Raw genomic sequence first — 25,133 nt, 5'->3', positions numbered from 1 at the left:
ATGTATTGATCATTCCCCCTTATTTTTCTATGTTTGTAGTTAATTTGGCCAGATCAGTAGCACTTCCATTGTATTTAAATATTTTTTTATTTTTTTATTTAGCCTTGGAGTGCTCCCACAACCCCCCCTTATTTGTGTGTGTGATCTGTTATCCGGAAAGGCCGTCCCCGACTTAATTTTATCCGAATTTCCTTTTTCTCTGTAATAATAAAACCGTAGCTTGTACGTTTGCTTGTGTTTTGTAACGTTTACATTATTTTCTAGTAGACTCAAGGTGGCCATAAACGGGCAGATTTAAGCTGCCGATTCGGATTCTTTAGACCAATTCGGCAGCTTATTTTCCTGTGTGTGTGGGGCCCTCCTATAGGTCTCACTGATCGATATTTGGCCAAACATCATCCAGATCTCTCTCTGGCAGGCTTGATTTTTCTGTCCAATCGAAGACCGCATCAGCTCAGTGATGCAGTCCTCGCTCCGACTCTTCATATTCCCTTCTTTGTATATCAGCTCGTGTATAGGTACCTTTACAGTGTGTGACCACATATAGGGTATAAAGTATTGTGGAGAACCGGTTACAGGTGTGTGTGTGTGTGTGTGTACACAGTTGAACAATACAGTACACAAACAGAAGTCAAGTGTTAGGGTAGAGACACACGTGGAGATTTAGTCGCCCAGCGACAAATAGCCTCTTCTTCGGGCGACTAATCTTCCCGCTGGCAGGATGGCACTCTTAGCGCTTCGTTATCCGAAGGCGCCCGAAGTTTCCACTTTCAGAAATCAAAGAGCTCTGAGTGCCATCCCGCCAGCAAATTAGATTCTAGTCAATGGGAAGGCAGTTCGGGGATATAAATCTATAAATTTGTCGCCGGGCGATGAATCTCCACATGTGTCTCTGCCATTAGAGTCAAGAAGGTCCCTGCCCCATAAAGCTTATAGTCTAAGTGGATAACTCACACTAATAGAAGGTTAGTAAGTGCTGCAGTTTACAGTGCTTGTTGCTGCCTCATAAGTGCTGTGTCCATACACATATATATATATATATATATAGATAGATAGATAGATAGATAGATCTATCTATTTAAGAGACACGATATATATATACAATAGTTTCCAAACCAGCACTCCCTTTAGTGAAAAAATGTAATTTTTATTATTACATAGTATCTATTTCCAACGTTTCGGTCCCTATTGGGGACTGAAACGTTGGAAATAGATACTATGTAATAATAAAAATTACATTTTTTCACTAAAGGGAGTGCTGGTTTGGAAAGTATTGGTGTATGCAAAAATTACCGTGCACCCCTCTCTATTCTACATTGCCTTGGAGTGCGGATACTCATTGGAGAATTTTATATATTTTTATATTTTCATATATATATTTGGCTGTAAATGGGTTAATGCAACATATAAACAAATGTCACTTCTTCCCTCACCCTAAATGACCTTGCCCTGTGTGGATTCAGTCACATCAGCAGTCAGTGTCCCAGAGAAAAAGTCAATAATTGAGCAGCGTTGGCATTAGCAGTAGCCTGAACGAGGAGGCCCCAGTAGCAAATAACCCTGCTGTCTCCCAGTTTGGAGTAGGAGCACTGCCAAGTATTTGTCCTGAACTTGTAACAACCTCCCTTTCTGACCTGCTGCTTCCCATCATGTCTCTTAAAGGGTTAGATGTGTTTCCCTCACCCTGCAGCTGCCTGGGATAAATAAGTTCATTTCAAGTGTCTGCCTGGCTGCAGCCCTACCAATGTTAAACTACAGGTCCCAGCATATCCATTTGTCTGTTTGGGTTTACAGGGGTTTTATTAAAGGGCAAGTCAACCCAAAATAAAACTTTTTCTATAAAAAAAAAAACCCATTCTAAGCAACTTTCCAATATACATTTATTAAAATCTCTAGTGCTTTTAAAGTGGTTTGTAAAAACAATTGCTATTAAAAGCAGCATTTGCTTAACTCCCGGTTGTTGTTGTTTGTTTTTAAACAATGTTGCAAAATTCTTTTTTGACAGGTCTGTTACTGTCATGGGAAAACATGTTTTGTTTTTCAAAACGCATCAGTTAATAGTGCAGCTCCACCAGAATTCTGCACTGAAATCCATTTCTCAAATGAGCAAACAGATTTTTTTTATATTTAATTTTGAAATCTGACATGGGGCTAGACATATTGTCAGTTTCACAGCTGCCCCCAGTCATGTGACTTGTGCTCTGATTTCACCCCCAGCAGCCTAACAGAACAATGGGAAGGTAACCAGATAGCAGCTCCCTAACACAAGATAACAGCTGCCTGGTAGATCTAAGAACAACACTCAATAGTAAAAAGCCAAGTCCCACTGAGACAATTTGTTACATTGAGTAGGAGAAACAACAGCCTGCCAGAAAGCAGTTCCATCCAAAAGTGCTGTCTCTTTCTGAAAGCACATGACCAGGCAAAATGTCCTGAGATGCACCTACACACCAATATTACAACTAAAAAAATACACTTGCTGGTTCAGGAATGAAATTTTATATGGTAGTGAATTATTTGCAGTGTAATTTAAAAATAAAAACTACACCATAAAAATCATGACAGAATCCCTACAAATAAGGACTGTGCACTAGATTATATTACTATCTTACCTACATCTGCACAACACAATTCTTTAAAACTTGAAAGACTTTGTGTTGTGTTTAGCTGAAGCTGTCTGGTTTCAGATTAGTATTAACATGTATATTTTTTTACTTTATTTTAGGATAAGGAGACATGCATCGGGATCAACAATCAGAGTTACATATGTGAAACCGGTCACTGCTGTGGACAATCCCAGTGCTGTAATTACTACTATGAACTATGGTGTAAGTAGCTCCCCATCTTTTTATTTTTATTTTTTCTGCTGAGGCATGATACTGCTGTCAATCACAATATCTTGGTGCAATTACACCCAATAAAAATAAGCAGACTAGAGCATCCCTTTAAATGGGACCTGTCACCCAGATATAAAAAACTGTATAATAATATTAGTCCTTTGCAAACATGAAGCCCAATTTTTTTTTTTAATTAAAACATCTATACCTGTTATAAACTTGTTTGAAAGTCTCAGCTGTCAATCATATAATGTTGCCCCACCTCTATGCCTAAGGCATAGAGGTGGGGCAAGCAATTGCTTATACTTTCCTATACTTTCTGCACTTCCTAGGTTTTGCAGCCCACCCCATATTCCCCCTTCCTCCTCACCATCTAATGTTTAGCCAGTGCTTGGGCATAGACATTGGGTGCCCCATTCTGGTGCATAAACAAGATTTTTCCATGATGCAAAGTTTGCCTTAAGAAAAGTGTCCACAAAAAGGCTCCTGCCTGTATGATGTATGATAATAGTAAATTCCAAGACTAAAGGAATCAAGATTTAAATACTTTATATAGTGTAAGTGAAGTTTATTTTGCTCGACTAACATAATACCATAGGAATTGGAATTATTTCTTAAAGGGATACTGTCATGGAAAAAAACATTTTTTTTCAAAATGAATCAGTTAATAGTGCTGCTCCAGCAGAATTCTGCACTGAAATACATTTCTCAAAAGAGCAAACAGATTTTTTTTATATTCCATTTTGAAATCTGACATGGGGCTAGACATATTGTCAATTTCCCAGCTGCCCCAAGTCATGTGACTTGTGCTCTGATAAACTTCAATCACTCTTTACTGCTGTACTGCAAGTAAGAGGGATATCACCCCCTCCCTTTCCCCCCCCCCAGCAGCCAAACAAAAGAACAATGGGAAGGTAACCAGATAACAGCTCCCTAACACAAGATAACAGCTGCCTGGTAGATCTAAGAACAGCACTCAATAGTAAAATCCTGGTCCCACTGAGACATATTCAGTTACATTGAGAAGGAAAAACAGCAGCCTGCCAGAAAGCATTTCTCTCCTAAAGTGCAGGCACAAGTCACATGACTGGGGGCAGCTGGGAAATTGACAAAATGTCTAGCCCCATGTCAGATTTCAAAATTGAATATAAAAAAATCTGTTTGCTCTTTTGAGAAATGGATTTCAATGCAGAATTCTGCTGGAGTAGCACTATTAACTGGTGCATTTTGAAAAAAAACATGTTTTCCGATGACAGGATCCCTTTAAGGTGACAGGTCCCCTTTAAGAACATTGGCACACAGAGCTGCAGCTGCGCATTGGAAAATATGCAGTAAACGTGTGTAATTGCAGGAACATGCACCGGTGATTACTTGTTTTGCGGAGATACTTCTGGCAGATGTGATGTTGTTCCAGAGGGATATTTTCATTTGTTTTGCCACTGGCAATTTTGCACGAATGACGAAATGCCCCAGATGCCATTGCCCTAAGCCGGAACACTGTACAACAACAAAATTCATTTTAGAAAAGTTTAGTTGGCATAGTAATAAGGTGGAGACTTGCGATGCCAGAAGAGGTAGGTATAACCTGATTTCCGTAATCATCCCGTTAAACCTGAACTGATGATACTCTAAAAACTGGCACTGCCTGGATTCATTTAAATAACTGCTGGTTTACAAGAAGCATTAATAAGTAATGAACTCTGTTGCTCCCGATACGTGTAACCGTTTTTTTTTTTGTTTTTGTTTTTTTTTGTTTATTTGAAAAAGCCAGGTGAAACTGACCATAACCTGTAGTAAAACTGACCAGAACCTCTTTACCTTTTTGAATCCGTTGTTGGTTTTTATGTTCAGTGTATAAATTCATTTTATTGTTTGTGTTAAATCCCATGTGATTTAATTAAATCATAACACAGGTTTGGTATCCGTTATCCGGAAAACCCATTGTCCAGAAAGCTTCAAATTATGGAAATTGCGGGATTACGGCCTTCTCCCATAGACTCCATTTTAACCAAATCATGCAGATTGTTTTAAACTGATTTCCCTTTTCTCTGTAATGATAACAGTACCTTTGTACTTGGTCCCAACTAAGATATATTTAATCCTTACTGGTTCTAGTAGACGTAAGGTATAAAGATACAAATTACGGAAAGATCCATTGTCCAGAAAATCCCATGTACTGAGCATTCTGGATAACAGTTTCCATAACTGTAGTATTTTTACGTTATTCACTTGGGTGAAGCCAACCAAAAATTGATTAGGGAAGATTAATGAGCATTTTTAGATTGTAAGGTCTCCGGAGCAGGGCCTTCTTTGCCTCTTGGATCGGTTGTCGATTGCTTTGTATTTGAATATTTGGGGGTTATTTACTAAACTCCAAATGGAAAAATCACGAAAAATTGGTGATTTTTTTATAAAATCGTACTTTTAAAAAAAAATAAAAATCACACATTTTTCGGAATTTATTAAACCCAGAGGATGGAAAAGTCCAAATCTGAAAATCCGGCATCTCGGACCTTTCGAGGTTGCATATAAGTCAATGGGATAAGTCCCAATGATTTTTTGATGTGCGCTGCGTTTTTGGCAATACCCCAAAGTTTTTGGGTGAAAAATCATGAAAATCAGATTTTTCACTATTTTTTGGGATTTTTTTCCCACAAACAACCTCTTCGGGAAAGTGTATTAATAAATAAGCCCAAAAAAGATGTGCAGATTTTTTTTCAGAAAATATTGAGATAAATTTGTACTTTGATAAATAACCCCCTTTATGTTCAGTGTTTACTCCCATTATTTGTTCGCGCTGCAGAATATTTTGTTTATTTATAAATATGCAATCATAATAAATGCTAACCCACACTGGTCTTTATATATCCTATTAAATAAATTATTACAGCACTTGGGGGTTATTCACCGAAGTGGAGAAAGCCAGGTGAAACTGACCATAACCTGTAGTAAAACTGACCAGAACCTCTTTACCTTTTTGAATCCGTTGTTGGTTTTTATGTTCAGTGTATAAATTCATTTTATTGTTTGTGTTAAATCCCATGTGATTTAATTAAATCATAATACAGGTTTGGTATCCGTTATCCGGAAAACCCATTGTCCAGAAAGCTTCGAATTATGGAAATTGCGGAATTACGGCCTTCTCCCATAGACTCCATTTTAACCAAATAATGCAAATTATTTTAAACTGATTTCCCTTTTCTCTGTAATGATAAAACAGTACCTTGTACTTATATATTTAATCCTTACTGGGGGCAAAATGATTCTAGTAGATTTAAGGTATAAAGATACAAATTACAGAAAGATCCATTGTCCAGAAAATCCCATGTACTGAGCATTCTGGATAACAGGTCCCATACCTGTAGTATTTTTACGTTATTCACTTGGGTGATGCCAACCAAAAATTGATTAGGGAAGATTAATGAGCATTTTTAGATTGTAATGTCTCCGGAGCAGGGCCTTCTTTGCCTCTTGGATCGGTTGTCGATTGCTTTGTATTTGAATCTTTTGGGGTTATTTACTAAACTCCAAATGGAAAAATCACGAAAAATTGGTGATTTTTTTTTTTTATAAAATCGGACTTTTAAAAAAAATAAAAATCACACATTTTTCGGAATTTATTAAACCCAGAGGATGGAAAAGTCCAAATCTGAAAATCTGGCATCTCAGACCTTTCGAGGTTGCATATAAGTCAATGGGATAAGTCCCAATGATTTTTTGATGTACACTGTGTTTTTGGCAATACCCCAAAGTTTATAGGGTGAAAAATTGTGAAAATCAGATTTTTCACAGTTTTTTGGATTTTTTGCCGCAAACAACCTCTTCGGGAATGTGTATTAATAAATAAGCCCAAAAAAGCTGTGTAGATTTTTTTTCAGAAAATATTGAGATAAATTTGTACTCAATGTTTACACTGTTTCCTCCCATTATTTGTTCGCGCTGCAGAATATGTTGTTTATTTATAAATATGCAATCATAAAAAAATGCTAACCCACACTGGTCTTTATATATCCTATTAAATAAATTATTACAGCACTTGGGGGTTATTCACAGAAGTGGAGACAACTAAAAATGGAGTAAGGAAGATCAATAGCATGAGCATTTTTAGATTGTAAGCTGTGTTGAGCAGGGTCCTTTTTACCCCAATTAGTATTTGTAAAGCTAATGTATACTCAATTCTATTGTTCAGCCCTGCAAAAGGTTTTGCCGCTTTTATACATTCATAATAAGGGCTTTGTAAACACAGGAAAAAAAATACAGGAGTTAGGGGCTCTTACAGATGAGCATTTTTAGCTGAGCTCCCTTGCGTTCTGGTTTCATGCATTCAGCCGCAGGGAAGTGCAGGAGTATACGCACTAATTCTTTTCAATGCGGCTGTACTCACACAGACGCATGTAAGCGTCGAACGCAGGAAAAATGCAACATGCTGCGTCCTAACCTGCGTTCGGCGTTGCATGCGTCTGTGTGAGTACAGCCACATTGAAAATAATTCAGTGCATAAACTATTGCGCTCCTCTGCCGCTGAACGCATGAACGCAGTTCTTCTCTGTTAGAACTGCAATAAAACCCAGAGGCTGCATGTTGCGATGCACTTCATAGCTAATTAGTAATCCACATCGATGCATGCTGCAGACAGAACTACTTTAGCATGCATCTCCGCAAATAGCCTGTAACTTAATAGGGCAGTTAATATTTTACCGACTCCTATAAAATCCAGATACTGAATGGCTAATTATCAGTTTAGGTTCAGGGAACCGTGCAGTCTGCAGAATGCATCTAAATTACTTACTAAACAGCGATCAGTATGCAGTTTTAATTCGTGTCCAGAGTTGAAGGGGTGAAGTAGAAACCCTAATCGCCTGAATAATTAACAATTTTACATTCCCTGATTTTAAGTTTTCCTGTACCGTATACCATTTTTTTGTAGTCACACCCATTTATAATGCATTATGTATTTTACACCATTTTGTTCCTGTCCCCCCCCCCCCCCCGCAAAATGTGGGTTGTACGGTATATTACTTGCAAGTCTGCCGTGCACATGGATTTCATATGTTTAACCTAAAAGGAATTCCTTTAAACCAAATACACATGGGGTGTTATCTGCACCTTGTCCTGGAATCTACTCCTTCTGCCTTACATTGGCTTTAAAGGGGTGGTTCACCTTTAAAGGGGAACTCCACTCAAACATAACTTAAGCTTTTTGAAAAGTAAACATAATTTCAATCAACTTTGCAAAATACATCAATTATAAAATATGCAGACTTGTCATGATTTTTAGTGGTTTGGAACAGTTCCCTAAGCCTAGCCTCCTGCTCTCCTGCTGATCTGTCTGACTACTTTTCTGAGCTGGCTGACTACTGTTACTTTGTATCAACAACCAGCTGTCCTCAGCCTGCATCCTCCAAACCCCACAATTCCCTGCACACTTGATTTCAATAAGGAAAGGAACATCCCAGTGCAATGCATTGTGGGTTATGTAGTTCCTGCATGCTGTCTGGAAGCTTTGGAGAAGTTGTTACAATTTGTAACATCAGTGTTTAGTCCCTCCTTCCCTGCCAGGATTTCAAATGATGCAGAAAGAGAAGAACTGTTAAACAGCTAGATTTCAGCATAGAAAATGGCATTTATTCATACTTTTTGAAGAAACCGGTAACTGTGATGGGTATATTAGGAGTTTCTGTGTTATGTGGGCCTCTTCATCAAATTTTGGTTTGGAAGCCGGAGTTCCCCTTTAAGTTAACATTTAGGGGGTTATTTACTAAACTCCAAATGCAAAAATCATGAAAAATTCGAGAATTTTTTTTTTTATTAAAAAAAATTGGACTGTTAAAAAATCACAAATTTTTCGGAATTTATTAAACCCAGAGGATGGAAAAGTCCAAATCTGAAAATCCAGCATCTCAGACCTGTCGAGGTTGCATATAAGTCAATGGGAGAAGTCCCAATGATTTTTTTTGATGTGCGCTGGGCTTTTGGCAAAATTTTTCGGCCAAAATCTGGAGTATTGGGGTGAAAAAACAGAAAAAAAGCAAAAATCAGATGCAAAATCCAAAAAAACATCAAAATGGGATTTTTCAAGATTTTTTTTCCCGGAATTTCGGGAAAGTGTATTAATAAATAAGCCCAAAAAAACCTGTGCGGATTTGCTCTGAGTTCTTTTCAGAAAATATTGAGATAAATTCGGACTTTGATAAATAGCCCCCTAAGTATGTTATGGTAAGGCCAGTTCTAAGAAACTTTTCAGTAGGTCTTCATTATTTATTTGATATAGTTTTTCGAATTATTTGTCTTCTTCTTCTGACTCTTTCCAGCTTTGAAATGTCGGTCACTGACCCCATCTAAAAAACAAATGCTCTGTAAGGCCACAAATGTGTTGATACTTTTTATACCCATCCAGTATTTTTCTTCTAAGCGTTTGTAATTTTGTCTTATGAATAGACCCCAATATTCAGTCTGTTGTTGTTTACATGTTTCACACATCTTTTTATACACTGCGTAAAATGTTTGCTGCTATAGAAACCTTTCCTATGGTCTTGCTTTACACTTCTAGGTTATCATGTGATCTGTTGTCAACCCATAATTAGAAATCTGGAATAAAAACACTTTTGCTTATTCGTTACAGCTGACATTCCTTGGGGCCACTGGGCCTCTCTGGGGAATTCCAGTAGCCACAGGACAGTGAGATATATGTAGCCTGGAAAGTTGCAGTTAGGCAGAGAAAAAATCACTTTAAATAAATGGAAAAATATTTAAAAATATATATAACTGAATAAAGTGATTTATTCTGTTTTTATTGTGGCTTCTCTAGTTGTTAAATTGTAACTATGCAGGGCAACACTGGGGTTTGGGCCCACACCTGTGCCCTTCAGGTATAGTCCGTTATCTTAGGGTTGTTGAATTTTAGAGAGGACTGTTTAGCCAAAACCTGGTATGGGATCCGTTATCCAGAAACCCGTTATCCAGAAAGATCTGAATTAAGGAAAGGCCCATATAATCCATTTTATCCAAATAATCCATATTTTTTAAGTATTCCCTTTTTCTCTGTAAGAATAGAACAGTAGCTTGAACTTGATCCAAACTAAGATATAATTGATCCTTATTGGAAGCAAAACCAGTCTATTGGGTTTATTTTATGTTTACATGATTTTCTAGTAGACTTAAGCTGGCCATAGATGTAAAGATCTTTTCGTCATTATGAGACCACGATTATCTCGAAACGATTGTTTAAATACACGATTTGTCCGTCAACTAAAAAGACCATTGCAAGGAAAACAAAGGGGAGCTGCCTGCTTGGCCCTGCAAACATAGATAGATTGCACTGGGATCGATAAAATTTTTTATCCTGGATGATCAATTTTCTGACAGATGTCGGACAAAAAAATCGTAAGATTTACAATCAATCGATTCCCACTAACTTCACGATAATTTGACGGAGTGGTCGGACTGCGCTGAAATTCAATCGTTCACCAATGAAAAATCTTTGCGTCTACGAGGACCTTTAAAGGGGTTGTTCTCCTTCCAAACACTTTTTTCAGTTCAATTGTTTTCAGTTTTTTCCCCAAATAAAAAAAAAAAATATGTAATGGAAAGTAAGTGAAAAAAGTTTTTACCGTTTTTTCAAAATCTAAGTTTAAAGTTGAATGTCCCTTGTGTTTGAGTCTGGCAGCTCAGTAATTCAGGTGCTGATTCTATATGTTTACAATTTGCTACATTTAGCCAATAAATTATTAGCAACTATTGTATCAATTTTAACAGCTGCCTTTAATGAAACTCAGGAATTCTCTGCTCAGCAGGGACAAAGATAAGAAATGTATCAACTAAATGTATCCATTTAATACAGTTTACTGGGTCGGCGACCCCCTCTCCTAGAGCTACTTTAGAAGGTGAAAAATCAAACGTTACACTTCAATATTAGGAAAAACTGTCACACATTGAAAGTAATTGTAAAAAGCCTTTTTTTTTTTCTGGGGAACTATCTGAAAACTAGGAGTTTTAAGGTGAACAACCCCATTAAGGTATAAAGATCCAAATTATGTAAAGATCCATTATCCGGAAAGCCCCAGGTCCCAAGCATTCTGGATAACGGGTCCCATACCTGTATTAGCTGTGTAAAACTCTCATAAATAACTATGGATATAATAAGTATGTAAATTACAGTAAAGTACTCAGAGAAGCACTCTGATTATGAATATATATCAATTAAATTTTGGGGTTCAGAACCCATTTAACAAATAAAGCATATCTCTTTTTGACCAATAGATGGGACTATTTATTAGTTTACTCGGCATAGTGATGTTCTGTGCCAGAGTAGATAAGCCTGAAGCTTATTGTTTCTATAGATCTGTGGCATCCTCTGTGTTTTTATTAGGGATGCACCGAATCCACTTTTTTGCATTCGGCCGAACCCCCGAATTCTTCGTGAAAGATTCGGCCGAATACCGAACCGAATCCGAACCCTAATGTGCATATGCAAATTAGGGGTGGGAAGGGGAAAACATTTTTTACTTCCTTGTTTTCTGTCAAAAAGTCATACGATTTCCCTCCCGCCCCTAATTTGCATATGCAAATTAGGATTCGGATTGGCTGGGCAGAAGGATTCGGCTGAATCCGAATCCTGCTGAAAAAGGCCGAATCCCGAACCGAATCCTGGATTCGGTGCATCCCTAGTTTTTATTTATCACTAATTACCAGCAGCAATAACCGTAATGGCCTCGGTCTAAGAAGGGGTATTGTCTAAGGCAGAGGCGTCCACCCTGCGACCCTCCAGCTCTTGCTGAACTACAGGTCCCAATGCCCCACTCCAGTTGCCAGTGGATATTGGGAGTTAAAGTTAAACCACAGACTGAAGGCAGTAGATTGGACATCCTTATTGCGTATACTGAATACATCAAATATTTTTTACACAATGACTATTTTGTGCTTTTATTTTAATTTTTTTTACAAAGTTCTGGGGCACACTGCTCCTTCCTAAGTTAAAAGTCTATAGATAAAATATAACTGGTTATACAACTTGGCTCTTCCCACCCCATCAGATGACTAAAATTGAGCCGATATAATTAAATTACATTGTAATATGCAATGTCTGACCTCTGTGGAGCACTGGGTGACGTGTGACATCTTTGACTGCTCTGTACTATACATAATTATAACATTCCCGTGCAGTTTTGCGGCAAAGTCCATTTCATAGGCAAAAGCACGAGATTATTATTATTGAGTGAGTATGTTATTTACATACTTATTCTGTCCTTAGTTGTTTATGAGAGTTTTAGACAGCTAATATGAATATGGGACTGGTTATCCAGAATGATCAGGACCTGCTGTTTTCGGGATAACATCTTTCCGTAATTTGGATCTTCATACTTAAGTCTACTAGAAAATCATGTAAATATTAAATCAACCCAATAGGCTGGTTTTGCTTCCAATAAGGGTTAATTATATCTTAGTTGGGATCAAGTACAAGCTACTGTTTTATTATTATTATTACAGAGAAAAAGGAAATCCGTTTTCAAAATTTAATTAGTTGGATAAAATGGAGATTATGGGCATTCCATAATTCTGAGCTGTCTGGATAATGGGTTTCCGGATAATTGATCCTTTATATTTATATATATTTTTATATTTCCCCTTTCAGGTCTGATTCTCATTACTGCTTGTTGGAATGGTGACTGAGGGTGGGGTGGCCGAGGATGAGCAGTAAATCAATCTGCTCCAAAATTTATAAAGGAGTGTTTTTTTGCAATTTATTGTGGCTGGGTGGGCAACCGATTTGGATGCTCCGTTATGGTAAACAAGGCTTGACAGTTTGGGAAGTCTCGCTGATCAGCAAACTTTCCCAGGCAACGATAAACACGTTGCTCTTTAATGGGATCTCTTACTATTGAGATTGCATTCATGCTGCTGGGGATTAAAGAATATGATATGCCAGCAGGTGGGCAGACTGGGCGTATAAGTAGAAGCAGTGCTTAATGTGGAAGAAATGTGTCCTACCCCCCCCCCCCCCCAGCTGGAATACAAAGTCCTAAGGACATGATACCCAAGAGGAATGTTACTGATTTAGCTGAAATTGCCATGTGGCTGATCTGAACAAATACGTTAAATTGTGATTTATATGTGTAATACAGGTGAGCATGATAGATAAGCATGAAGTGATGGGAAATAGAGGAAATCTGCACTATATTCTCCCACCAAGTCTACAGTATGTGAACGAGACCTGCTGTAATTATCTTGTTCCGTTGTCATAAAGCGATGGTTTCCAGATTTTGTTAAAGGGGTTATTCAACTTCAAAACACTTTTTTTTTTTCAGTTCAGTTGTTGTCAGATTGTTCAAGGATAAGTAAACCTTAAAAATAAGTGAATATAAAATTGACGAGAGTGCTATTCGAAGCACTTTTTCAAAATACATTCATTATTTATTTTTTCTTAATTCCAAGATATTAAAAGATTTGTGTAGTGTTAACATCAATGAATTTTGTTACAACAGCGCCACCTGCTGGTCATTTTCTGACTACCAAGTAGTCAAGAAAGTTGTCAGGAGAAATAAAGAGTCTGCTCTGATAAGAGTAAGGCCACACGAGGAGATTTGGGGGAGATTTTGTCGCCTGGCGACTAATCGTCACGTCTTTTGCGCGACTATCTCCCCGAACTGCCTCTGCGTTTTTCCCCATAGGCTACAACGCAAAGTCGCCTGCGCTAATGCACACGCGGCAATGCATTTTTAATAGTCGCCCAAAGTTGCCTCTTTGGGCGACTATTGAAAACACTTCGCCGCGTTTGCATTAGTGCAGGCGACTTTGCGTTGTAGCCTATGTGGAAAAACGCCGAGGCAGTTCGGGGAGATACTATTTTGGATTCAGCCGAACCCCGAATCCTTAGCAAAAAATTCGGCCGAATACCGAACCGGTATTTGCATATGCAAATTAGGGGTGGGAAGGGGAAAACGTTTTTTACTTCCTTGTTTTGTGACAAAACGTTGCGTGATTTCCCTTCCTGTCCTTAATTTGCATATGCAAATTAGGATTCGGTCCGGCCTGGCAGAAGGATTCGGCCGAATCCTGCTGAAAAAGGCAGAATCCCGAACCGAATCCTGGATTCAGTGCATCCCTAGCTCTGATGTTCTTAAAGATGTGAGAAAGGTTTCTAATTTTTTTCCTAAACAGAAGAACATCAGAGCAGCCTCTTTCTTTCTGCTGATAACTTCCTTGACTACTTGGTGGTCAGAAAATGACCAGCAGGTGGCGCTGTTGTAACAAAATTCATTGATGTTAACACTAAACAAATCCTTTAATATCTTGGAATTTAGAAAAAATAAATAATGTATATTGCAAAAGTGCTTCGAATAGCACCCTCATTAATTTTACATTCAATCATTTTGAAGCTTTACTTATCCTTTCATCATAAAAAAGACTTTTTTCAATTGCTTTCCATCTGTTATTTTTGACCTTTTTCCCAAAATTTAAGTTTAAAGTTTAATGTTCCTGTGTCAGGTGTTTCAGTCCGGAAGCCCAGTGATCCAGGAGCATCTAAACTGTTACAATTTTCTACATTTAGTTGATACATTTTTCAGCAGTGTCTGTGGAATATTAGCAACTATTGTATCAATTCTAACAGCTGCTTTTAATGAAACTCAGGGATTCTGCTCAGCAGGGATAAAGATAAATGTATCTATAACATGTATCAATTTAGATCAGTTAAAGAGTCGGTGACCCCCTGTCCCAGAGCTGCTTTAGAAGGTGAAAAATGAAACTTTATTCTTCAATATTAAGATACTCCGTAACAAATAGAAAATAGAAAGTAATTGGAAAAAGTCTTTATTTCTGGTGAACTGAAACCAGCTAAACTGAAAAAGTGTTTCAAGGTAAACAACCCTTTGTCCTCTTTATTTACGCTTTAATTATTTAGTTTATTTTTTATTTTTCCACTCTTTACCCCCGATTTATTCATACCCTATTTAAAAGCTGTGGCCCCTCCACTTTTCCTTTACTTTTTTCCCCTGCAAAGCTAAAGAATGGGGCTATGGATAATAACCCTACCAATGTCCCCACTAAAGACCGTTCTAACCAATCCTAAATAATGTCAAGCAAAAGTTGGGAGAGACTTACCGTTACTGGAAAAAGAGGAGCTCAAATGATGTAGAAAATCTTTATTTAGGACATTATTAAGCCTGACGCGTTTCGTGCCAAGGGTGATAAATAATCATAAATAATATACTAGTTACTCCCTGGTAGCCATTGGCAGAATATATTTTTCTTCTATCAGAAAAATGCCTGGCCTGTACATCCAATAGAAAGCAATGTACTCACTCAGCACCTATAAATCTCCCTTTAACCTGCATTAGGAAGTGGCAGGAATGCTGTAGTGCTGCCATGCCCTGGGTAAGGATGTACGGAATGGGAAACTTAAGGGAATAAAGAATGTTGATCAGCCCATTCAGCCGGGCTCCCGAAGCTCTCGTTACAGCCCTGCAGGGACTTCGCTCTTCCTTGCACTGGAAAAAATGATTAAAATCTCACACAGCCATTTAACTGCATAAGAACCTGTTGGGCCCAGCTGCTCAGCCCAGTGCCTAACAAGCTGGAAAAGATCAGAATGTTCATGCTCTGTCTTGTTTTATTACCACAATAAGAACAGTTTGATCTGGGGTTTTCCGTAGAGGGGCAATGTCCTGAACAGTAAAAAAGATTAAAGATATTATCAGGAAGGGTAGCTTATGCACTTTTAAAGCAAGCACAAATTTTTGTGCTTGCATGAGGAAATTAATATTGTAGCCCTGATGTCTATAGTTTTGCAAACAAAAAGCTAGCCGCGGGGTCTTGTTTATGGCAGAAAGAGAGATTGTAGGTGTGCTTTTGAGATCACTGCAAATAACACTAAAACCAGGTTCAGTTACCCTTTATCAGTAAATCACATTAGAATGTATTTGTACTTGAATAGAGAACTGACTGAAGGAAGGATTACAGAGTGATAAATGGAACATTGTCTAATAAGACCAGTGTTGTTAGTGGAGTACCGCAGGGCTCTGTACTTGGCCCTCAGATTTTTAACTGGTTTATTAATGACCTTGTGGAGGGCACTAAAAGTTAGATTCCTGCAGCGGGGTGGGTACCCCCGGGTTACCAGCAAAAACCTGCGGGTTGCGGATAGCAGTTCCGGGATGCGGGTATAGACGCGGGTCAGGTCGTGGTTCTTCTCAATAGCGATATTTACTCCCTTTTTCTGGTCACGTCTGCTTCCGATGACGTCACGTCCGGTTTACAATGACAGCACTTCCTGTTTACTCCTTTCTTTTCTGATCACGACTACTTCTGATGATGTCACGTCCGGTTTACGACAGCACTTCCTGATTCTTGATGGTCAGCGGATCCGGGTTGCGAATAAGGTACTTGCGGGTCGGGTAGCGGGTAAAATAATGCGGATTGCTGGTATGGGTCCTAAAAAATGGAGAAAAAGTGCCTGCGAGGGGGCATGATAAAGAACAGAACTTTAATTTGAAGGTGGGACTTCATGGTGAGGGCAGTGAAGTGGAATTCCCTGCTGGTTGAGGTTGTGATGGCAGATTCTATTAATGCCTTTTAGAGTGGCTAAATTGATGATTTCTTGGACAAGCATAGTACTCTACTCTAGATCTACGATTAGTATAGGTATCTGTTGCTATATATAGTTTATAGATAGGTTTGTGTGAAAGGAGGTTCATTTGGAAGGGTTGGGCTGGATGGGCTTTTTCAATACAAAACTAAGTCATATCTATTTCTGTCTGTGGCTCATTGAATTACAGGAGTGTTCGAGAAAACAACCTTAGCTGCGGCTGTTGTTCAGCACTAGTAATAGGTTATGCTTACCTCCCAACTGTCCCTTTTAGAGGGACAGTCTCTCTTTTGACAGCTCAACCCGCAGTCCCTCGTTTGTACTGGAAAGTCCAGTTTTTCTCTGCACTGACCAGCCAGAAAAAGAAACCACGTTTCTAACTTAATTGGCTTTTGCCAGAGAGCACAGAACAGCCACAGCAGCAGATAAGATACTTTTGTAACAATTTAGAAGTCCCTTGGGAAAAGTCAGACTTGCAGCTTAAAGGGCAATTCACCTTCATTAGCAAAACTGTAATAATTGAAAAAAAAAAAAAAACACAGAAATATGTTCAAACTTTCATATCCTGCAAAATTTTGTAAAAGGAACATGGTAATTAGGGGGCTTGAACAAAAATGGGCGTGGTCAAAAATGTGGCGCGCTACATGCACCAACTTTTTTTTATCCCTCTTTTTATTTCCAAAATGTTGGGATGTATGGGAGATTATGGGGTTATACATTTAATATAGAAAACAACAAGATAAATATGTGATGGTGCCATTACACTAAAGGGGTTTGTGTCACCTCCGCAAACTGCATGGGCAGCAAAAAATTAGAATAACTCCCCATAACTTTGCATGGTATGCTCCAAAGTTGACTTGGGGTACACTCATGATTCCATGAAATTGCCATTTTTTTGTCGTTTGTGACCGTCTGCTGATGGCATAGTGTATGGCACCGTTCCAAACATTATTTCAGATCTATTGCTTTAGGAGTCTTGTTGGGCAGATAGTTCAATAAGCTGAAGAAGCTCGTGCAATCCCCAGGCTGTTTGTACAAATACAGTCTATTTGCTCAGGGAAAGCAGAAGCCTGGGCTGCTCTTGGCTCTTCGGGTTCTTTAGCAACAAAATCTATAAATATTTGTTTTGCGTTTGGTCACTAAAATCTAAGGGATTATGGGAGTATTAATACCTGCTGTGTCAGTAATGTAAAAAAGATTAACTTGGAAAAATTCATTTAATCAAGGGGGGGGGGGGATAGTGAGATAAACACATTCTGTTTTCAATGTGGAGTGTGAGCCACAAACAAGGTATAGGCACATTTTTGAAGTCCTTTCATTGGCTATGTTCTCGTGGGTTTGTTTTTATAGTAACAAATTAAATTCAGGCTAAAAGGACAGGGCACACAGGCAGATTTGAGGAAATTAGTCGCCCGTCGACAAATCTCCCCTACTTTGGGCGACTAATCTCCCCAAATGCCTTCCCGTCGGCAAGAATACGAATAGCCATTGGGATGGCATACATTTCCGAAGTCGCCCGAAGTTGCATCATGAGGAAACTGCTGGAGAATTCGGAAATCCGAATCGATTCGTATGCCATCCCACCAGTGAATTGTATTCTTGCCGGTGGGAAGGCATTTCAGGGATATAACCCTAAACAAGAGAAGATTTGTCGCTAGGCGACTAATCTCCCCAAATCCACCACCCTTAGGGTCAGCCCATTGACAAATCTCTCTCTTTATTGGGGCGACTAATCTCCCTGAACTGCCTTCCCGCCGGCTAAAATGTAAATGCCTGGCGGGATGGCACTCTGAGCGATTCATTTTCCGAAGTCGCCCGAAGTTTCCTGAGGAAAAATGAATCGCTCTGAGTGCCACCCCGCTGGGGATTTACATTTTAGCTGACAGGAAGGCAGGGGAGGCAGTTGGGGAAGATTAGTCGACCCGAAGAAGAGGAGATTTGTTGCCGGGCTGACCCTATTGGTGGTGGATTTGGGGAGATTAGTCGCCTAGCGACAAATCTTCTCTTGTTTGGGGTTATATCCCTGAAATGCCTTCCCACCGGCAAGAATACGAATCACCGGCAGGATGGCCCGAAGTTTCCTCATGATGCAACTTCGGGCGACTTCAGAAATGTATGCCATCCCACTGGCTATTCGTATTCTTGCCGACGGGAAGGCATTTGGGGAGATTAGTCGCCCGAAGTAGGGAAGATTTGTCGCTGGCCAACTAATCTCCCCAGCTTCCACTACCCTTACATACAGAGTTTATTGTGCCATTTTATCTTATGAGATCACATTGCACTCAAAACATTTGGATAGAGGACATACAAATTAAGTTTAATAGAAAATACAATATTGACAGTATCCCTTTTAATCTGTAGGAGCTACAGGTACATATAAACACCCTGCTGATTGTATTACTTGTTACCATGCCTTCTGTTGTGTGCCCTATGGGCCTTAAGTGATTTCCATGGTAAGGTCTAATGGGCATTGCCCTCTGCTGTTTTTACAGGGTTTTGGCTCGTGTGGACTATTATCATAATCCTTAGCTGCTGCTGCGTTTGCCATCACCGAAGAGCCAAGCACCGTCTCCAAGCACAACAGAGGCAGCATGAGATTAACCTGATAGCCTACCGTGAAGCCCACAGCTATTCAAACGTGCCATTCTATTTCAGTACGTATTCATCAACAACCGACATGCTAACCGTTTTACTTGCCCTTTTTCTAGCCATGTGACCAGGTTTTCTAGGTTCCGCAGTTGGGGTATTTGGTTCAACCGCTTCTTATGACTAGTGACAGGATTAATGGAGTTGTTCACCTTTTGAGTTGAAAAGAGTGATATTCTAAGACCAAGTGCAATTGGTTTTCATTTTTTATTATTTGTGGTTTTTGCATTTTTTATTCAGCAGCTCTCCAGTTTGCAATTTCAGCAATCCGTTTCTTAGGGTCCAAATTACCCTAGCAACCATGAATTGATTTGAATAAGAGACTTGAATATGAGTAGGAGAGGCCTGAATAGAAAGATGAGTAATAAAAAGTAACAATACATTTTGGAGCCTTACAGAGCATTTGTTTTTGTTTTTTTTAGATGGGGTCAGTTTGAATGGATCAGAAGAATAATTCAAAAACTGATAGAAAAAAGGGGAAAAAAACAAGGAATGCTAATTGAAAAGTTGCCTAGAATTAGCCATTACTAAGAGTTAACTTAAAGGTGAACCACCTTTTTAATGTTCCCTGTTAGCAACAAATTTCACATTGATGTGCATAGGAAGCATCCATTAGGCCGAAGACTACTAGTAGCAGCTACGTTTCGCAGCTAAAAAATAGATGATAGAGATAATTGGCTTTAATACATTTATGTGAAATGACACTTTTTTGTAGTCAAAACTCTCAAATTCAAATTGTGAATTATCCAAACTTCATTCTTCGAGTTTTAATTAAATTTTCAAGATTTATCATACTCTGGCCCTTTAAGAACTCGAATTCGACTATTTACCTCCTAAAAGCTGAATTGCTGTTTGAGTCAATGGGAGAGGTCCAGGGATCAATTTGGTGATGTTCGCAGCCTTCCTGACATTCTAGTTTTTTAAATTCTATTCGTGTTTTTGGGTCGTCTCAATTCATACGAGTTGAAAAACATTTGATTATTTTAAGGGATGCACCGAATCCAGGATTCAGTTCGGGATTCTGCCTTTCAGCAGGATTCGTATTTGGCAGAATCCTTCTGCCCGTCCCAAACCAAATCCTAATTTGCATATGCAAATTAGGGGCGGGGAGGGAAATCACATGACTTTTTGTCACAAAACAAGGAAGTAAAACATGTTTTCCCACCCCTAATTTGCATACGCAAATTAGGATTCGATTCGGTATTCGGACAAATCTTTTGTGAAGGATTCCGGGGTTTGGCCGTATCCAAAATAGTGGATTTTATTAATACTGTGCCTCTATGTGTGCTTTAGCCAAGGCAATTCTTAGTATTGTCTGTGGCAGGGTATTTTGTAGCGATAAAAAGTTGCTGCTATTAGTAGCTCTGTGCTAAGGGACTATTGATAACATAAATGGACACCATTCCTGCATTAACCATAAAAGAAAAAAAGACGTTGGTGGAGAAATTAAACTTTTCTTCTTTTGTTCTTAGGATTCTTGCCAAACTATCTGCTACCTCCCTATGAGGAAGTGGTGAATCGCCCCCCAACACCTCCTCCACCATATGCAGTCTTGCATCAGCAATGTATCACAACCTGCGAAAGCACACCAGCGCCAGATTCTGTGCATAATCTTGCTCCGCATAGCCAGACAAACTCCCCAGCAGCCTCAGCAAGCGGAAGTGGAACGAGGCCTCCAAGCATTGCCGATTGTGAACCTTCCACCACATGCCTACAACGAGCAACACAAAAGAACAACAGTGTTGACTCCAGTGATCCAGCTGGTGGAGCAGAGTTGGAGGAGATGGCTGATCAAGTCTCTTTCCTAGACAAGGACTCCAAAGAACTTTTGAAGCATTATAGTTCGGAAAGCCTAGACCATAGCAGTTACTATGACGGCAAGGACAAAACGCCAGGACGACATCGAAGGTTCACCGGAGATTCGGGTATTGAAGTTTGTGTGTGCAGCAGGGGTCACCATGATGACTTCAAAGAACTTGATGGCTTTCTGGATAATGAAGTGGATGGCTTCTGTGATAGCTGCACTTCCTGTGACGCGCAACCCCATGATGAGGAGGAAGAAGGGATATTTGCGCATTCCTTAGGATCTAGAGATCTGGATCATAACCCTATGCCCCGTCAACCTGTGACCTTGCTCAACACAATCAATGAACAAGACTCTCCAAATTCTCATAACAGCGGCAGTTCCTGTGGCTAAAGGACAAGTATGCCACAGAATGGAAAAAAAAAATCTGAGTGACTGTGTTGAGCCTGTCTAATTATTTTCTTTCTTTTTTTTTCTGTACATTGAAGAAAACAAAAAACTTGGAATTGCTTTACCAAAGCCTGAGGGAGAAGACCATGTCAGGTGCCCAGTCCTTCAACGAATGCCTTTTTTTTTTTTTTAATCGGACTTTGGTACTGATGATTTTGGTGATGGTTTATTAAGAGAATAAACAAAGAGTCCTGAGCTTTAGACAGGCGGCAAAGGGACAGTTTGGTTTAAGAAGGCTCTAATGAGCCTTAATATTGGGTTTAGGTCAGCAACAGTCTCCTGGTGCTCTTAAATCCCTTAGTAAACATATACTGTGCTAAAGGACATTCTGACAATACTTTTTGTATGATAGGACTAGTTGGTGTTTGCGTGGCACCTGAACGCTAGAAGAAGCATTAAGATAAACTTTGTGAAAGGCTTGTTAAAAGCAAATAGCGAAGGACACACCAATAACAAAGCATTATACACCTGTCCTGGTGGGCGGCCATGAACAAATCGGGAAAAAAAAACAAGTTTAGTTTACGGACTGAGCTTCACAGTCCTCCAAGCTAATGGCTCCATTGGCCTTCTACCTGTCACCCCTATGTTGTGATTAAGCTCTTTTTTTTTTTTTTATTATGGGCATCGGCTAGGGGGGGGGTTAAGTAACAGTCGATGAGAAGACCCTATGTGAAATGTGCCTAAAAAAAATGGGGACGAACAAGCAATTTAAGCTAAATGAAGACAAGTACAAATGATACTGTATATTCTAGATCTACAGACTCCTGTTTTACTTCATTCCCAGCCTCTTCCTACAGTCATTAGATAATACTGACTGTTCTGGCTGATGAGAAGAAGTTCTAGAACTTTGCTTAGATGTGGTTTTCATTGTATTCATCTTTAGGATAAACCCTAAATAAGGTATATGATCTCGGGATGCAACGAATCCAGGATTCGGTTAGGGATTCCGCCTGGATTTGGCCTTTTTCAACAGGATTCGGCCAAATCCTTCTGCCGGCTGAACCGAATCCTAATCCGAATTTGCATATGCAAATTAGGGACGGGAAGGGACACAAAACAAGGAAGTAAAAAATTTTCCCCTTCCCACCCCTAATTCGTAGGATTCAGTTCGCTATTCGGCCGAATCTTTTGCAAAGGATTCGGGGTTTTTTATGTTATTGAAGGATTAACCTCTGTTTCTGGCTCTCTCTGTTTTTTTTGGTTTTTTTTTTTTTTAAACAGAATAAGCCATTTTCTAAATGTAGCAAATAAGCTTTCCTTTTCCTATATGTATCCATTGTTACTAAAGCAACTACTAACATTTTAGCATATTATTGTAATTCAAAGCAACATGCAGCTGGCCTGCTCATAAAAATACTTTTTTTTTTTTTTTTTAATTTTTTTTTTTACAGGTTTTCAGCTCACTGAGATTTTGCACAGAGATCATTCGATTGTAGTAACTGATCGGGGCTATAAGCAGATAAGCAGAGCACTCGTAGCCTTCATCAGTCCTACTATGAGATTTTTTTCTTGTGCATCAGAGATGTTAAGTTTTCAGCAGTATTTTTTGTTTTTTAGTTCTCTCCATTTTTTGTTTTTTTTTTTGTTTAAAATCAATGCAATCTTTAAGATGACCACTAAAAAAAAATAAAAAAGTCTTGTTTTGTGGTCGCACAGTGATGATTATTATGCTTCTAGACTGCATGCGTGAGAGCGGATTCCATAATGTGTTGGTTTCCCATTTATTAGCGGCGCTTTCTCCGGACGAGCCTAGAACATTCCCTACAGTAATGAAGAGAAGCTGGGAATTGTCGGAACTTAGCGAAATTTCAGGCAAGATCTTGACCACCTATTGATCATGTGACACATTGGTTGTTGAAAAGTAGAACTTTATCATTTTTTTTTTGTGTGTTTTGACGGGGCGGATAATGTTCTGTCTTTGGGAATTTTTTTTTTTTTTACTTAAATATTACAAATGTGCACTTCTGGTATCTGCAACAAATTGTATGTGGGAAACCTGAATTGACATCTGACCGTTTTTTTTTTTTTTTTGCACTGGATTTTGTCATTTTTGTTGACTAATTAAAGAAATGTTCTGGTACCTCTGCGTCCGCTGCCTCTTTTCACTTTATGGCCTGTAGGAAAATAATATAAACCCAGTTTGATCTGGGAGGTCCACAGCAACATTGTCACTGCAGTTAAATCACTTGTGAAAGCAGAATACTTTCTACAGAAGTTAGTAAGACCGGTAGCTTGTTTTTTCCCAAGTGCACAGTCTTATGTAAAAAAAAAAAGTATTCCATTAAAGGGATACTGTCATGGGAAAAAGTTTTCTTCAAAACGCATGAGTTAATAGTGCTGCTCCAGCAGAATTCTGCACTGAAATCCATTTCTCAAAAGAGCAAACAGATTTTTATATATTTCATTTTGAAATCTGACATGGGGCTAGACATATTGTCCTATTCCCAGCTGCCCCAAGTCATGTGCTCTGATAAACTTCAATCACTCTTTAGGGCAGAGACACGCTGCAATTCGGGGGAGATTAGTCGCCCGGTGACAAATCTCCTCTTATTCGGGGTGACTAATCTCCCCAAACTGCCTCCCCTGCCTTCTCGCCAGCTAGAATGAAAATAACCAGCAGGATGGCACTCGGAGCACTTTGTTTTAAGAAATCGCACAAAGTTGCCTCAGGAAGAAAAGTCGGGCGACTTCCAAAAATTGAAGTTTATTCTTCGTGTCTGGTGTTTCAGTCTGGCAGCTCAGTGATCCAGGTTCTGAACTGTTACAATTTGCTCCATTACTTGATACATTTCTCAGCAGCATCTGGAATATTAGCAACTATTGTATCAATTCTAACAGCTGCCTGTAATGAAACCCAGAGATTCTGCTCAGCAATAAGAAATGTATCGACGAAATGTATCAATTTAAAACACAGAATCGGTGACCCCCTCTCCCAAAGTTAGAAAAACATAGGAAGGTGAAAAATGGTCACAAAATGAAAATAGAAAGTATTTGAAAAAAGTCTTTATTTCTGTTGAACCAACTTGACTGAAAAAAAGTGTTGGAAGGTGAACCACTTTAAAGGGGAACTATCATGAAAATGAAAATTGAATATGAGCTCCAGCATACTGAAATAAGAAACTTCCTATATATAATCAATTAAATATTCTGTACAGTTTCTGAAATAATCAAGTTTATCTTCACTTTTCCTCTCTCAGCCTCTATTTCTCTTTATTCTCTCTTCATGCAGCAGTTGGGTGTCCGATATTCATTGACAGTAAGGGTAGAACTACATGCGATACTTTGTTGCGACACGAGGAATTGCAGGAGTCACGTCTGATGCTCCGAATCTATGGTAAATAATAGGAATGTCGGACGTTGTCGCAGTGTGCATCCAACATGACTGTCAGATGTGAACTCTGCATGTTGCCTCTTCATCTGACAGTTGTGTTGTGTCCAATGCACAATGCAACAACGTCCAACATTCCTATTACTTCGGCGCATCCGACGTGACGCCTGCGCTTCGTCACGTCGGAACGGAAGGTATCGGATGTCAAAATGCCCGTGTAGTTCTACCCTTAAATCCAATATATCTTATAGGGGGGGCTCCTTTTGCCTAGAAGATGTATTAGAACTCATTCTATTAAAATCAGCAGACATCATGTCTCTCTACATGCAGAATTTGTGCAAAAGGCAGTTATTTTGTTTGTACTGGAATCACTTATTTGCTCTAATAATACATCTCCTAGGAAAGGGAGTTCCACCTATTAGATACATTGGATCTAACTGTCAATGAAAATCTGACACCCAACTGCTACAAGAAGAGAGAATGAAG

At 39.0% G+C, this 25,133-nt stretch overlaps 1 protein-coding gene across 2 annotated transcripts in view; it reads left to right on the top strand.

Moving 5' to 3' along the window:
- wbp1l.S (WW domain binding protein 1 like S homeolog) overlaps positions 1-22,359 on the top strand; it is a 46,884-nt gene extending 24,525 nt beyond the window's left edge. For both annotated transcript variants that reach the window (XM_018227440.2, XM_018227441.2), the window contains exons 2-4: positions 2,726-2,828; positions 18,912-19,073; positions 20,538-22,359. In XM_018227440.2, coding sequence (XP_018082929.1) covers positions 2,726-2,828; positions 18,912-19,073; positions 20,538-21,262 — 990 coding nt within the window. In that variant the 3' untranslated portion in view covers positions 21,263-22,359. The remainder of the gene's footprint in view (positions 1-2,725; positions 2,829-18,911; positions 19,074-20,537) is intronic.
- Positions 22,360-25,133: the final 2,774 nt, after the last annotated feature.

This window comes from Xenopus laevis, chromosome 7S, assembly GCF_017654675.1.
Source record: "Xenopus laevis strain J_2021 chromosome 7S, Xenopus_laevis_v10.1, whole genome shotgun sequence".
Lineage (NCBI taxonomy): Eukaryota > Metazoa > Chordata > Amphibia > Anura > Pipidae > Xenopus > Xenopus laevis.
The sequence above is the reverse complement of the archived record's forward strand: the minus strand, read 5'-3'. Positions and strand labels throughout refer to the sequence as shown.